Source organism: Candoia aspera, chromosome 11 (genome assembly GCF_035149785.1).
Source record: "Candoia aspera isolate rCanAsp1 chromosome 11, rCanAsp1.hap2, whole genome shotgun sequence".
Lineage (NCBI taxonomy): Eukaryota > Metazoa > Chordata > Lepidosauria > Squamata > Boidae > Candoia > Candoia aspera.
Window position 1 is genome coordinate 17,232,487 of NC_086163.1, and position 16,813 is coordinate 17,249,299.

Sequence of the window (16,813 nt, forward strand, 5' to 3'; positions counted from 1 at the left end):
CATTCATTCACTCAATATACCTTTTCAATTCAGTATGAATTTGTTTACCTACCACTTAGGCTTCTAGGCCACTTCAAGTGTAGCCAACTCTAAGCGCCAAACACTCCACCTTCTTCACAAAGATTAAAACAGTATAAAACAAACACCACCTGCAGTGGCCCATTTACATTCCACTGCCAGAAGGATTCCTGAAACAGCCAGCTTGTAATGGCTTTCTTGAATTCCATGAAGATTAGGGCCACTCTGATTGTGGGGGGAATGTTGTTCCATAAGAGATGGGCATGATTATGCACAGGGATACAACACAAGGTGAATGGAGCTTCATTACAAATATGTGCAGGGCTGAGATGTTTCATTTTGTCTAGATTTTTTAGGGTTTCTGGTTTGTTTTTTTTAAATATATTTACAGCTTCTTTCGTGTGTGCATGCGTGCCTTTGAGTCAGTCTTGATGCCTGGTGACTGCCTGGACAAGCCCCTGCAGTTTCCTTGGCAAGATTTCAGAAGGGGCTGGCCCTGGCCTTCTTCCTAGGGCTGAGAAAGAGTGACTGTTCTAAGGCAGGATTAGAACTCATGGTTTCCCAGTTTCTAGTTTGGTGCCTTAACCACTATACTAAACTGGCTCTCAATTTACAGCTTACAGAACAGTTTTTAATTTTCTGAACAACTTCAAAATATCAGGAAACTGTGCCATTAATTTTTAGCAATCATGGTTAGACAAATCTCAGGGAGCTATACAAAGGTGACTTCAGGGCTGCCCTAAATCCTGATTGTAGAGCAATATACATACCCAGCCAAATAAATTTGGAAGGCCTATTGTTATCAAAGTTTGATTCAGCACACATTATTCATGACCATAATTTCATTTTCCATAACAAAAAACAGTAATCGGTAAAGAAATTGCCATTTTATCTTGCTGTTAGAGGTTTAACAAAGAGCTTTTATGTATAGGCCAATTTCGTATCAGGTTTCTGGCATAAGATAGCCATATTTTACTATCTTAATATTTTAATTAGGATTCCCATATGCATAGAAGGCATATACAATATATAAGAATGCTGGCTTCTATATGTATTTTTAGAACCAGTGCCAGCCAGAATTTTTCAATGATAAGTTACAGATTGCTGAGGATTCTATTTGTTTAGAATTTCCCCCAAGAATCCACAACATTTTAATTCAATAACCAAAGGATGGCTACATCAGTGCCACCTTTTCCATCCAAACATTCCAGAAGTGTTCCAAGCTTGAAACATCTTTAGATTAAATTTGAAAGGCAACAGTAGTATTTGTTCATTTATAGAGCCAGTATTCATCAACCAGTCAGAAATGGACAATTTAAAGTAATGGTACAATCAAAAATAAGAGAGTTGAATCACTAAAGAGGAAGATTACATTAACCTGATAATTTGGTATAAAAATGGAATTTAGGCTGCAGAAACTCTATCTCTGGTTCCTGGACCTCAAATCCAGGTTCTGTATTATTATTATTATTATTATTATTATTATTATTATTATTAACAACATGAAATCACAGCGGCCAGTTCTTTAGCTGGTGTTGGCCTTCATTTGCATCAAGTTCTTCCCAAGAACCTAGAATGTCATATAGGTAGTCCTTGACTTACAACCATTTGTTTAACAACCATTCGAAGTTATGATGGCCCTGGAAAAAGTGACATATGACCAGTCCTCACACTTATGACTGCCGCAGCATCCCTGCGGTCACGTGATCAAAATTCAGGCGCTTGGCAACCGCATGTATTTATGACAGTTGCAGCTTCCTGGGGTCAGGTGATCGCCATTTGCGACCTTCCCAGCTGGCTCCCAATGAGCAAAAATCAACAGAGAACCATGTGATTCATTTAACAACCATGGCAAAAAAGGTTGTAAAATCAGGCGTGACTCACTTAATGGCTGCATTGCTTAGCAATGGAAGTTCTGGTCCCAATTGTGGTTGTAAATCAAGGACTACCTGTAATGTATTGGTGTAGTATACATGCAGATCCAAGCAGTGTGCCTTTTGTAATTGACAGATGGAGATTTTGTCAATGTGCAGATTTTCTAACTGCCATCCAAGTTTTTTTTTGGAATGGCACCCAGTGTGCTGATAACCACTGGGACCACCATGGCCAGTTAATGTCATAATCTTTCCACTCTGATTCTCAGATCTTGATACTCCAATTCCTTGTCTTCTATTCTACTGTTCCCTGGTATGGCCACATCAATTATTCACACTTGCTTTTTTTCAAACATAGTTAAATCTGATGTGTAATGTGCCAAGATTTCATCAGTTTGTATTTGGAAATCCCACAATAATAATAATAATAATAATAATAATAATAATAATAATAATAATAATAATCTTAAACCATCAGTAGTGTAATTAACACTCAGAATGATGTTAATTATTTGATGTGCTGTGCCAGACAGAACATAAATACTGTATATACCCTCATCAATGCTAAGTCAAATTTAGCTGCACACAATGTAACAGTAGTCCTACAGTCTGAAAGGATGAATGAAATATATACTTTGTCTTCTCTGCCTGGGCAAGCCTTTCAAAAAAGGCATGATTAAAATAGCCTTTTTTACCATCAACAACAGCTGAAGATAATATATTGAGCCTGGCTGGAAAAAAAATGCTGTGATATCTGGCATTTGGAAAATTGGCTGGACTGGCACTAGAGGGGTATCTCCACAGCTGAAGTTGTCGTGAGCCCATACCAATCCCTTGCTGCCACTCTATGTGCAGAACACTCTGTTTTCCAACCTTTTTGCATGACTGCACCCTGACTGCACAGTGTCCCAGGAAACACCACGAAGAGCCAATTTATCTTGAACACCTGTTTTCACAAAGAACAAAAGCTGCCTCTTGTTATCAAGGCAATCAGGCTGGTCGGATTAAACGTCACTTTCAACCAGTGGAAATTTTTTTTTAACTGGATTGGATTGCTATGTAAAAATAGTAATCCAATCCAGGCCTTCATCCTTGTGACTCTCCATTCTAGTTCATAAAGCTACACTGGAAACACGTTTGGGGACTTGCAAAATTGCTCTCAATAATTTTAATGGCACCCTCTCTGCTGAAACAAAAGTTGGAATAGGAACCCATTGGTACATCGCCCAATAACCATGCCTTTGCTTCTGCCTTAAATACCGTAGTTTCCATATGGCAGGGATATAATGTCATACCTTGGAGTAGAAAGTTAAAATAGCTGGAGTACTTCTCTCTGTCACTTGTGATATATAATCCAAACGCACATTTCTGATTTTGCTTTGCTATTTTGAGCTCAGAACACTTTCTGAAAGATCAGAACAGCTGTTTCAAGTTGGAAACAAGGCATCTTGAGCTTTAAATGTTTCAAATTTGAATCATTTTACACATTGCTAGTAATGGGGGTTATAGTATTTGTTCAGTTTTCAGCTTGTGTTTCTATTCTACTATCCCCTGGTATTGCCACATCAGTTATCCACACTTTCTTCTTTTCAACCACAATATTCACAGACAGGGTTTCAAAGATCTTCCCATCCTCTAAAAAGTTAGTATCTGAGAACTCAACTCCCACACAACTCTATCTAATAATTTGCTCTGGGAGTCATTACTGAAAATATGCTGTACAAGAAGCCATGATGTAAGTTTTAAAAGAATCATTAAAATTGTGTAAGTAAGACAACTGTTAGCAATAAGAACAAGGGAAAAATTTATGAATAGGCCAGGCCATTTGCCTCAAAGATTTTTTTTTCTTTTAAGCTGATGATTAAAACACATTTAATTGAAATCGCTATGCTTGCTAAACCTCTGACCAGTTCATTCAGTGATTAAGTATTCTTTAAGAAGATTTGGCTTAAGATATTTATTCCTTTGAGTCTCGCTATCCAACTAGCTATCCTCAGTTGATTAAGACATCGATGGAATTTGATTTCTGTACCTGAGCTATTTGTAGGTTGATTTAAATTTTATAAAAGCTAGTGCCATAGGTTCAGGCTATTAAAAATGTCTTGCTCACACATTCTAAAGGGACAGACATTCCACCAGGCAAAATACAGATGAACCATAGTATTAATGCTAGCTGGTTTGTACAATATACCAACCAGGTAGTTTGTGGCTCAATATGTTGTGGGAGCTTGGGTTTTGTCTTACCATGTGCATGACTGTTAAGCCATAACATATTTCATTTTGGGGGCATAGCATGTTTCATGAACATACCAAATTAATTTTGTTAATCTTAATAACAAATTAAGTTTGTTGTATGAACCCAGCCATTATGGTACTACTTCCGAGAGGAGGACAGAGGTCTCAAACTCTAATAGTTATGATTGCTGCATGAGGATTACTTCACCAGCCTGAGGACCACAACACCAGAGCATTTTCACACAATGACACAAATCCCCAGTGAGTCAAACTGAGGAAAATGGAAGAGACACAAAAGGTAGATGGAAGAATGCTCCTTGAATTAAGTCAGCCTGCAAATAATTGAGCCAGGAGATGAAACTGTAACCTTTATGTCCTCATCTCTTCCTTGGCAGTGATACCAACTGAGAAACCCCGCCTCCATGCAAATGGGAATCAGTGATAAGGTAGACATAATGCCCAGACAATGGTTCATCAGAACTAACAGGTATACTGTAAATCAAGCATTTTATCTCTCTCTCTCTCTGAAATGAACATCTCAAGCTAGCTCCTTCTTTCTTTATCATGGTCACTGGCCAGAATTCTGGAGATTAATAAAGCAAATAAGCAATTCCTGTTTCAAATGAAATAAAATGCAAACAAAATTCTAACTAAGGCACATTATCAAGGTGATCAAGCTATGGTAAGTTTTACAGACAGTTTATTTGCCACATTCAGGGAAACTGAATCATACTGTCTGACAGGAATAGTGTCGATAAAATAAGACCAAATGGTCTGGGTACTTGTAAATCAGCTCCTGGGTCCTTATAGGAAGCACAATATAACAAAACATATGCTGTGGATTCTGTGGGTCCTTTCTCACAACAGCAAAATCTAAGCTCGTATGGAACTTTTTTGAATTTGCCTAACAGAACAGCTGTTGGGAGGGCATTAAAATATTCATATCTAGTTCCATCATCTAGTTATATGAAATTGTGTCTCAGATATTTTAGGTTTTTTTAATTAGCTTTAACAAAATTCCTTCTGAAGCATGGTTTCCAGAAATTAGTATTTTAGTGCAACTTAAATTATTCCATACTGATTAATTTTATTGTTTGGATTTATGTTTCTTCCAAAATGTTTCAACACTTGGCAGGCAAGCATTTCCATTTCCAAATGTCTAGTGTCTGTACTCTAATATTTGCATTCTTTTCTTTAAGATAAAAGAAGGCATAAAAACAGAGCACTGTTTTTATTCACAAAGGAATAAAACCTGCCCATACTTAGTCATACAGCCCGAATATGCTACTGAACTTCATTTGAAGGACAGTGTTACTTTCCACTAAAAAAATATTTCCCAGGATGGGGAGGTGGGGGTGGGGAAAGAGGGAAGAGAACTAAGAGCAGGGAGGTTTTTTTTATAGTTCAAAAGCTGATAAAATCTTCTAACAAAACTAATGCAAGGTTGTAATTGCTGCCACCTACCCCCAGAGCAATGTGCAAGCTTTGTTCTGTAAATCACCGATTTTATGGAGTAGTCTTGATAAAATTGAAATACATTAATGGTCAACTAATGCCTCATCTCAAAAAAGTAGGCCCACTCATATTTGCACCACACATACCTAAAACCTGATTTCTAAACCAAAACACTGCTTTTACTCTGATGATCTGTCCTGTCCAAAAAAATGGCTACGAACAGATTTTAGCCAAACAGCCAACACTGAACAATAGGCAACAACGGCAATTTAGGTATTCATCTACCACCATCTTAAATTACTTGATCATTCACCTAAATGAGGAAATCTTTTACCTTTTTATTTAAGAAAAGTTACTTGCAAAGGATACAAAACAGTGTTGCTTAATTAAAACATTTAGGCGCCCGGGGAACCCAAGTCAGAAAATTACTGCGCTGTTTCTATGGAAACAGGATAATAATCTGATTGAATTCTCTAAGTCTAATGCGCTTGTCTTGACAGGACTGCTAGAAAGCCCCAGGGAAGTGCAAAACACTTCACAATAAACCATTTTTCTTTTGAGGTGATGAGTATTCTCATTGATTACATATAAAGTGAAACATCTGCCTGAAGTTGCAGTCCTCTGGGTTAGTCCTGTGCAAAAGGGTGTTACGCATGTCTATATTCGTACAAATTTCCAACACAAAGATGTCTGCTCAATCTTAACAGATTAATTTTAAAAACATTTAGCTGATTTAAAATTAATCAAGAAGCAGCTTTTTTGTACAAGTGATTCTCTTTAATGCAAATATTTAATGTAAATATCTATGAACACTGTGCCTAGCAAATACTGTATCAAGAGGCATCCTTCACTTCCTTTCACTGCAGAGAAGGAATGAATCTTTTAAGATAATATGACCCACAGCTTACAAGTGCATTGCAACAATTCACTTTTTAACAATGAGGAAGGCACATTACTAATGTACAGCCAAAGTTTGGTTCCATAAAAATACACAACTCGCAGTGAGAAGAAATATTGTATGGAGAACTCTTAGGATATAACAATAATGAATGTATTAGCTTACCTGCCAATCAGTATTTCTGGCCTTTTAGATTCACTGGTAACTCCAAAAACATCAGGAATTAAATCACCATTGAAGCTTCAGCAGTTACAGCAAAACAACAAAAAAAGTTGGACATTCAAATTACATAACCAATTGTATACAATTTTTAAAAATCAGATAAAAATATCAATTCATAATTTAAAAATCTCAATGAACACTAATTATAATGCATCGACTGAGGTCACATTTCAACTGGAAATTATTCAGAAAAACAGAATTATGACACATTAGAAGTATTAGATCAGTAAACTCTTTTCATAATAATAAGCATATACTTACTCCATGATTAATGGTTCATCATAAAATGTCCTATTTCCTACAAACTTACGATTTATATCTGGAAAACAACAAAAACAAAAAACGTCACACTTGTTACACTTTTCACACTGATATACATTCAATTGGGTCTTTGTTCTATTTCTTAGGATTCTGTGCATTCACTACTACTACAGATTGAAATCAATACTCTTAAATAAATAAAAAATTGAACAGACGTATCAAAATATTGCAGAAACCATCCAAGAGATTTTTTCTATTTCATCTGGAAAAAAAAGGAAGAAATTCAAGGAACGATGTTTATTTATAATAAAATTCCTTTAAGTAATTAACTGGCTGGACTATAACATCCATTAAGTTTTAGTGAAAAGTGTTTATGCTTTTGATTGATAACAATGGGACATAAAAGCACTACACTCTGAACAGTTTGTTCTTAATATCTCTAAAGCACCTTTCAAAACGTGTATGAGTAATTCTTACAGAAGACAATAAGATATCATTTTCACACCACAGAGTTAAAGAAGGAAAACAATCAAGAAGTATGTTCCTGCATAGACTATCCACTGATGATACAGAAAGGAAAGATTTGAACCATACATTCCACAGCTTATGTATTTTAATCTAAATCAGAGCAGAGCGTGCATCTCTTAACAATTCTAGGATTTCTCCAACTCACACATTCATCTCTGTACAAATAAAGATATGGATGGAGGAGCAAATCTGGGCTATGCTTATTCAGCCTACCTATAGTCTGCAAACATTCAAATGACTAGTACGTGCAGATTATATATATCTACATCATCCATCCACTCACTCACACAAACACAATGAGTATCCTAGACAGAAGCGTTTTAATCATATACACAGGAGTTATATGACATAACACATCAGCATATTGGTCTATCTAGCTTGTTGTTGAGCAAAGCACCTCCAGAATTTTAGATAAATTGAAATGGAGATTCGGGATGGGATCTCACGCTTGTTGGATACAAAGTGGTCTTCCCTTATTACATAGACTCTTGTGCCCAGGGGAAGCCAGGGACTAAACCTTTAAGTGTAAACCCAATATATATACATTCATCTCTCACATTCACCCCAGAATAGGGATATTTATAGCTGTTTTGTAGAAGAACAAAATGAATATCTTCTAGAAGTTATCACTGCAATATAGCCTACCTAATGTTTGATTATTTCCCCAGAAAATCAAGACTGATAGGTCAGCATTGGGCTGTTCTTGTGGACGAGTTGTCAAAAGGACATCCATTTGTGAATCACCATCATAATCACCAGGAACTACACTGGTTATCACAACATCCCTAAAATTAAGGGAAAAAAGGTTTCAGTACCAAATATACTGTAACAAAACACTAGATTGAAAGAAATGTCAGTTATAGAACACTGCTTTACATGTAATTCTTCCAGTTCAGTATAAAATCTTGACAATATCATCTTCAGCACTGCACCTTCCTAAATTCTGTAGCATTTATGGCTTAATTGATTTCACACTTCAGAACTAGTTCTTCAGAGAAAATACATTTTTGTCCTCCAAAAAAATATAACTTCAAAGATTAAATTTTACCACGGTCTTGTGCTTCTAAATGTATATCAGACCTCTCATATTCCTGGCAAATAGGGCTGTGGAAGTCATAGATTGTGCACATCTGTGCTTCTCACAGTATATTTCTAGGGCTCTATTCTAAAAACAGACTATTTTCATCAAAACCACATTTGATACACTGTTATATAGGTATTAAAAATGGTATCAGTTTCTAAGTGTAGTTTAATCAATTTAATCCAAATGAGATTTCAGCATAATGAGAAAGAGAAAATATCAACATTTTAAAAGATTTTAAATTGTGGAGATTTCATGGCTAAAACCCATTATAGAGACTACCAACATCTCTACCATGACTCTATTGATGGAGGATCCAGTAGAAATGAAGTAGGAGATTCAAGATATCCAGCGATAAAGGGTTTGAATTTTCCCCCCCATCATTCCCTCACCATGCCCCCCCATCCCACTTTGTATACTGTTTCACATCACAAAGCAGAAGAAACACGCTGAAAATAATTTACAATATTTTTCTGAAAACCATTGGCAGCTTTAGTACTTAAAAAAATGCCAATATATTGCATGTACAACTCTAAGCACATTTATTGAAAAGTACATTCTACTCAAAAAAAGGGCTTAGTTCATGCTCTGTAGTGCTTTGCTTAATTATGAATGTAAAACACCACTATGAGTAGATAAATCATGAATTATTACCATAATCATCTTTGAAGCTGCAGAAAAATCCCCATATGAGACTACAAAACGGAACTTTAAGAACTGGGTATTTATAGGAACATAAATTTAGCATCCAGATACGTAGAATGAACAGCACACAAAATCCATTGGAAGAATTCCAGTAAATTATATTTACCTTAATAGTAATTTGACTTTGGGTTTAAAGTAGGGTTCTTTTTGGTCTGCAAGGAAGATATTTAATTCACTCTCTGTAAAGGGAGGAAATACGTCCTTTTATTTCAACAGCAACAAGTATCAGACAAACAATCTTTTAACTTTCTGCCTTCATGACTACTTCCTCCCCCATCATTTCAGCTCAACCTCATCATATAAACAAACAAGAAGCACATACCCTGTTTTCTAGAAATTTCTGGGGTGAATATTTGTCAGCCCCACTAGGTAGACCAGACCAAGAAATCAACTCCACAGAAAGGCTAATTTTTTTTTTATTGAGATTGGCTATAATAACAGAATCTTGCAAGTCTGACTGTGCCACACCTCTTCCTCCTCCTTATAGATCAGTGAATTAGGAAAGTGTCTATCTGGGCCACTTCTGAATGTTATCTGGAAGTTCTGGACTTAAAATATGTTTTACCCCTTGTTGCCTTGGCAACAGCTTGCCTGTCTCCATCAAGATCATCTTCCTTACTCTCTACAATACGCATACATGGATCATAATGGTCACATTAAGACTACTTAATATCCCTGATGCTCTAACTCTATTTCATGTGGCAATGCTAGAACACTTTCAGCGCTCCAAAGTTCACATTGCAGTTTCAGATAACTTTGTTATTGCCTCATGCAGGAAACCCTAAATTCTTTGGGACAGGTTTTAAAAATCATTGCTTCTTTAAAATAAAGATGCGAAATTAAAATTAAACCACACCAAAAAGTACTGTAATGCATTCTTTACCTAAGATTTGCAAACTATACTTCCTGATCTGTATTAGTATGTAGTAAAGCAAAAAAACAGGTTATACATAGATAAGGCACGAACTGTCCTCTCCAGAGCCTATTGTCTATTGCTGTCTACTCTTCTTATTTTTACAAATTTATTTCTTTTAAACTGCAAGGACAAATCTCTCTCATGATTTATAGGGTAAATATAAATGATTTATATAGTGATAGCTAACTTTTACAGTGAAATCCACCAGTGTAGGAATCATGACTGAATTAGTTATGATCTTGAGATATAAGTGTATTTACTCATAAAGGTATGGAATACACAAGTGCCAAAAAACAATGCTACAATTCTTTCACAGCTCTAGGGCCCATAAAAGTTTTTTCATCCGAGGCCCAACCTACAAAACACTTAGACATTTCTCAAGCTTTACTCCTTATATCAGGAAATCTCAATTATGAGTTTCACAAATTATACTATGCCTTAGTTTATTGTACATATGAAAGCATGCACACACACAATACTTGTGTCCACACATGTTAAAGTCAAAATGAAACAAGTAACTTTGTGACTTAAGCACGTTAGCACAAGAGGAAAATTGCTTTCTGTGTCAGTGGTTAGTGGCAGAGAGATATCTGCTTTGTTTCATACCAAAAAGGAACTCTTATGGGACATTCTAGCTCATCTCTGACTTCAACAATAATGAAATTAAAGTGTCTTGTCTGCTAATCACATTTCAGCATGTCTTTCTTAACCAACAAAAGGAAAACAATGTATTTTAAGTAAACCAATGTATACAGTTTATGAATCACTGTTAGCATAAGTTTCTAGAGCAGCACAGTTAACCAGGCCAAAACAATAGGAAGAACCTACAAATATTTTACAAGAAAATGTGAATGTCATTCTTTTAATTATACTAACAATCTTGCATGATTAATTTTGGATTCATTTGTTGGCAAATTACACAGGAATTATTATTGGTATTATTAAGGGACATTATTTGCCCTCTGGGTATCTTTGGAAGAGAGGTATAAAAATAAGATACATGATAAGACAGCCTCTGGTTTGCATCTTACTTAATTAGTAAAACGAGTAAACAAAAGTAGCTAAGCAAGGTTATTTTGACACCATAAAGATTAACATTTATTGTGATACAGAATGTCAGTAAGGAGAAACTGACTGCTGAAAAAAGAGAAAACAGGCTATTCACATATATTTGACATCTGGCACTCCCTGATGTTCACTCTAGTTCTGTCAACCACAGGAATAAAACTTCCAATAGATAATCCATAAGGAAATATGACATGAGGTCAGAAGGCAATGAAATTCAAAATCACCTTCTCCCCATATACATCCCTCCAACTCAGAACAGCATTTTATACATCTGATAGTGACCAACAGCCCAGAACAGGTTATACCAGCCTTGATATTCACCACCCCTGACATGGTGCCCAGAGGTGATGGGAGACTTAGTCTTATCCATCATAACATCAGATAGGGAAGAGTAATTCAGTCCAGAACAAGCACATGACTTTTCCTTTTTAGTAATTGTTTTATTGTATCCCCTCATCAGGCCTGGGTATCCCATGGAAGTGTGGAGCCTGTTAAACGGTTGCATTGCATGTAAGTTTAGAATGCACTCTCCCTTGTATATTTGCTACTATTGATCTTTTTAACCATTTTAATCGTATTTTAATGGTTTTGTTTTAATTGCATACGTTGAATGTTTAGCTATGTGTTTTAATTGTGCATGCCACCTAGGCTATATAAATTTAATAAAGACGTAGGAAGGAGGCAATGGCAAACCACTTCTGAAATCTTGCCAGGGATTTGTCCAGGCAGTCACTAGGAGTCAACACTGACTTGAAGGTTCAATCAATCAATCAATCCAATTATAAGATGCAAATAATCCATTACAAGAATTCAGGTATTAGCTAGGAACAGCGGTATGTGTACAATATAACCTCAAAGGGTCTGGTGCTGCAATCATTTAGATAACTGAAACCTTCAAAGATCAGATGGAAAAAAAGTCAGCCAATAAATTTATTTGTAACTGCTGTAACAAAGATCAGAAGACTCTTCTTTATATTCTTCTCTTTTCCTTTTATCTTTCCACAATTTTTCTTTACTCTTTTTCTTAAATTTGTTTTGCTTTTATTATTGTATAAAATTCTTCAATAAAAATGAATAATAAAAAAAGTCAGAAGGAAAAAAGTTTATATCCATGTTAACGATAGTTCTGAGGTGTTTTTAAAAGAGCCCATGGCAGTTTGGCTCTTCCCCATAATTCAATGAATGGATTTCGAAAGTGTGGGAGGGACAAGTTACCATAAGGACCCTGCTTCACACCCATTATGGGACGAATCTCTGCAATTAAGACGAATATTGTTGAAGATGCTATTTTTATTTCAAACTATTCCAATATTTATAGCTGATAAAACTTTTAAATTATGGCAAAAAGATCTTTTAAAATTTATTTGGCAAGGGAAAAGACTAAGAATTAAATTTAAATTACTACAAGAAGACAAGGAAAGAGGAGGCTTGGGTCTTCCCGATTTCAGGCTATATTATGAGGCATGTGGTTTATTATGGTTAAAAGAATGGATAACCCTACAAGATCATAAATTACTAAATTTAGAAGGGCATGATTTAAAATTTGGATGGCACGGCTTCTTATGGTATAACAAATTGAAAGTAAATAAAACATTTAACAATCATTGTATTAGATCATCTATTCTTAAAATTTGGGAAAAATATAAATCTACTCTAACATTGACAATACCACTATGGATTTCCCCATAAGAAGCTTTTGTAAGGCGAGAAACAATAGGAAACTATAAGTGGCTAAAATATTCGGATTTAATAAAATTTGAAGGGACTAAATTTACAATGAAAACAAGAGAAGAATTGGAAAATGAAGGATATTTATGTCATTGGTTTACATATATTCAATTAAAAGAACAATTTAAAATAGATGCTAGAAGTTACAAATTTACAAAAAAACTATCTTGGTGGAATGAACAAATCTATGCTAATAATGACCACCTGATCTCTAAAATATATAAAATGTTATTACAAATGAGAATACTAAATGTACAAATTAAGCAATGTATGAATAAATGGGAGAAAAAATTTGGATACAATATTGAATATGATGTTTGGGAAAGAATGTGGACTAAGGGATTAAAATTTACATCAAATTATAATTTAAAAGAAAATTTTTATAAAATGATGTACATGTGGTATACCACCCCTGAAAAATTATCGAAAATGTTTCGAAATATGTCAAATGTCTGTTGGAAATGTAAAAAAGAAATCGGAACTTTATATCATATGTGGTGGACTTGTAAAAAAGCAAAAAATTTTTGGTCATCTATACATAATATAATTTGTAAAATGCTGGCAGTTAATATTGATAAATTACCGGAACTCTATTTATTGGGCTTTATGAACAAAGATTTGGAAAAAAACTATGGAAAACTTCTACTGTATTTGATTACTTCAGCCCGAATTCTCTACGCTGCAAAGTGGAAAGAAGAATTAATCCCATCTGTGGAGGAATGGATACTTAAATCCCTAAATTTGGCACAAATGCCAAAACTAACAGACCAACTAAATGATAAAAATATGGAAGATTTTCAAAAGGACTGGACACCCTTTTTCAAATATGTGGAATGGACTCAAAAAGTTAATATGAATATATAGTATATAAATAGCAAATTATTTGTTTAATCTATTATTAGAATGAAGGCAATTTCGAGAATTAAGGAAAAAAAACACATGCTAGGATACTAAGCTGTACCGTCTAGAAAGTTGCAAACCCTAATCTTTCTATTTATTTATTTTTCATCTTAACCCCCAATTTTATATATATATATATATATATATATATATATATATATATTTCCTTTTTTCTTTTTTTCCTCTCCTCTTTTTTCTTTTTCTTCTCTCTTTTCTTTTTTGTATTGTAAGATATTATTGTTTGTATATAATTCTATGTTTATTAAATAAATTAATAAAGACTTTGCTTAAAAAAAAAAGCGCGACCCCCCCCCCATTTAAACGCGAGGGACGCATAAACAATATGACTTTAAAAGGCCAGAGAAAATAAAAACGGGTTCAGCTCCCCTACCCACTCGCAGCCCCCCGGCTCGGGCTGAAACTGACTACAGCAAGGCCGCCGGCCAGGGCAGCTCCTCGCCCGGCCTCTGCCTCTCACCTCTCCTCAGTACGAAGAGGTCGGTCTGCTTGTCGGAGTTGAAGTCCCCAAAGGCGGCCAGCGTCCCAAAGGCCTCGGCACCGAAGAGCTGCGAGGTGACATTCTGCAGGGCCCCGCCGGACCTCGGCAGCGCCCCCGCCGCCACCAGCAGCAGCCACAGCAGGGAGGGCCGGCGGCGTCCAGTCCGGACGGGACCCGCCATAGCGCGGAAGACTCAACCCGGTTCCGCCGCGGCCAGCACCCCAGGGAGGGCCGGTCACCACCGCGGCCACTCACAGGGCCGCGCGACTTCCGGGTTCGCTTTACGGCGGCGGCGCCACAGCGCGCCTGCGCCGGCGAGCATTTACGGCGGGGCCGAGCAACCGTCGGAAGGTTGCTGACAAGGGGGCGGGGCAAGGCGGCTGGCCCTTCGGCCCAGTAGCTCCGGGCGGTGTTGGGAGCGGGCAGCTCTTCCTCCTCTTCCCGCCATGGCGTCTCCTCTGGCCGATGTTAGCTGGAAAGTGCTGGAGCTGCGGGCCCGCTCCAAGCGTTCAGGTCTGACCTCCCTCCCCCTGCGTGCCTCCCCTCTCTCTCTGCCGCACCGCCTCGCCTCTCCTCCGCCTGCCGAGCGGGGAGCTGGAACTCCAATTCCCAGGATGCCCCGGCAGCCCGGCCTCCCCCTACTCTTCCCTCCTCCGCTCTTTCTCTCGCCTGAAGAGCGAATACCTTGACGGGGAACTCTGGGAGCTGTAGTCTCAGTGCCTGCCCCGTTTCTTGTCCTCCTCCCTCCTCCTCAGCTGCTCTCTTTTCTCACCTCACTCCATCGCTCCCAGAAAGGACCAGCCCTTCCTACAACCGGGAGGACTTCCAGTTGAAAAGACCTTTTAAAAAAATCGAACTAACGTCTTAGCGAGAGGCTTTTGCCTGACCCCCTTGAGCAATTGAATTATTGATGAATTGAATTGAAAGAGGGACCCTTTCCAAGCCGTGCAGCCTCCTCCTGGGGCTGGAGGAGCTCCCTTTGAGTTAGGCCCCTTTGTTTCCTCTGCCCCCCTCTTAGAGGAGGAGGAAGATCAAGACTTTGACCTGTGGAACTCAACAGGTCAAGATAGTTTTCGTATCAGGCTGGCAAAATATTTTATTTATCAAATCTATATGGCTGCCTATCTCCCCCAAAGTGACTCTGGGAAGTGTACCCATAGAACCAGTATTGGTGCCTTAAGCAGCCCTGCAGAACTTCTCCTTGTTTTAAGGCAGTCTTCTTTTGGTGGGGAAGCTGCATAAATCCATTGGGGCTGGGCAGCTATAATAACTTTAAATAATAATAAAAAATAGGAACCAATTTTGGAAGGGGGTTGTGCTCACCATTTGGCGCAGTGATCAGTTAATGGGAAAAGCTACATATAAGACATCTGCAGTCTTCGCCTTAAAAACATCTTAGGATCTCTTTAGGGCTTCTTTGTAGACAAGTGCATGATTATGTTGCCAATCTGTTATGCTCGTATTGTAGACACAAGAACACCCAGATCTGAAAAAACGCTAGGTGCTCCTAATGTTTCCTCTTGTTTTGGAAACCATTTCTTGTTGAGGAAACTGGAGCTTTCTGCCTGGAGGTATGCTTATTTGCAATAATTGGTTTGACAAATCAGAGCTTCCCTACCTTGGATTAAAGTGTTGTCTGTATTTTGATCATACCATACATAATTTTGTTTGGTCACCAAGATTGGGATTAAACCCTAATTTTACAGGACTTTTTACTGTATATTTTTATACATTTTATACTGTAGCCATGATAAGTAGGTATCTTTAGCAAGTATATTTCTGATTATAAGTTATTGGGCATACGTCTTTTCTTCTTGATGGGTTTGTCTGGTGTTTCTGATAATTTGCTGTCAGAGACAAGTAATTCGATGAAGGGGATTTTTAATTTGATCCAAACATAACCAAGGTGGAAAGAGTTAATAGCAGTTTTCAGTTTCCCTGTCTTCGTCCTTGACTAGTGCTGTTTTTCCTACTTTTTTCTTTATGTTCCAAGTTTTTAAAATCATTTTCCTAATCTATTTTCCGAGAGCTTTCCTCCCATCCTGTGACTTGATCTCCCAATATTTCTCTCTCTCTCATGTTTTCTTCCCCTTTTCTTCATGATGTACTCTCTTTCTCACCGTTTTTTCCTTCCTTGGCCCTGTCAATAAGTCTTTTCTTGGCTTGTAGCTATTTTCGTCTTGCTTGAGGCATTTGGCAGCTTCACAAATGACTTGCAAAGGTGGCTGCGGAGCTCTGGCTGTCCCTGAAATGCAAATTCTGCTGTGGCTTGTTTACATTTCTTCTTATTCCTCCAATGTCAAGAACACTAATAAAAGTCGTCAGAGAAAGTCTACCCAAAACATGCTTTGGCCTCAGTAACTTTTATGATGTCCTGCATATCTTCAGCTACATTTTACTTTACTTCTGTGGATGTATCTTGCCC

At 37.2% G+C, this 16,813-nt stretch overlaps 2 protein-coding genes across 4 annotated transcripts in view; one reads left to right on the forward strand and one right to left on the reverse strand.

Annotated features, from left to right (window-relative positions):
* The window catches only part of ITFG1 (integrin alpha FG-GAP repeat containing 1), a 91,359-nt gene extending 76,784 nt beyond the window's left edge, over positions 1 to 14,575 (reverse strand). Inside the window, exons 1-5 of the mRNA XM_063312902.1 lie at positions 14,368 to 14,575; positions 9,384 to 9,456; positions 8,137 to 8,276; positions 6,964 to 7,021; positions 6,646 to 6,720 (exon numbers count right to left, since the gene is read on the reverse strand). Coding sequence (XP_063168972.1) covers positions 6,646 to 6,720; positions 6,964 to 7,021; positions 8,137 to 8,276; positions 9,384 to 9,456; positions 14,368 to 14,569 — 548 coding nt within the window. The 5' untranslated portion in view covers positions 14,570 to 14,575. The remainder of the gene's footprint in view (positions 1 to 6,645; positions 6,721 to 6,963; positions 7,022 to 8,136; positions 8,277 to 9,383; positions 9,457 to 14,367) is intronic.
* A 213-nt stretch (positions 14,576 to 14,788) lies between these two features.
* The window catches only part of PHKB (phosphorylase kinase regulatory subunit beta), a 100,495-nt gene continuing 98,470 nt past the window's right edge, over positions 14,789 to 16,813 (forward strand). For all 3 annotated transcript variants that reach the window (XM_063312900.1, XM_063312899.1, XM_063312901.1), the window contains exon 1: positions 14,789 to 14,901. The gene's annotated coding sequence lies outside the window, so the exon portion shown is untranslated. The remainder of the gene's footprint in view (positions 14,902 to 16,813) is intronic.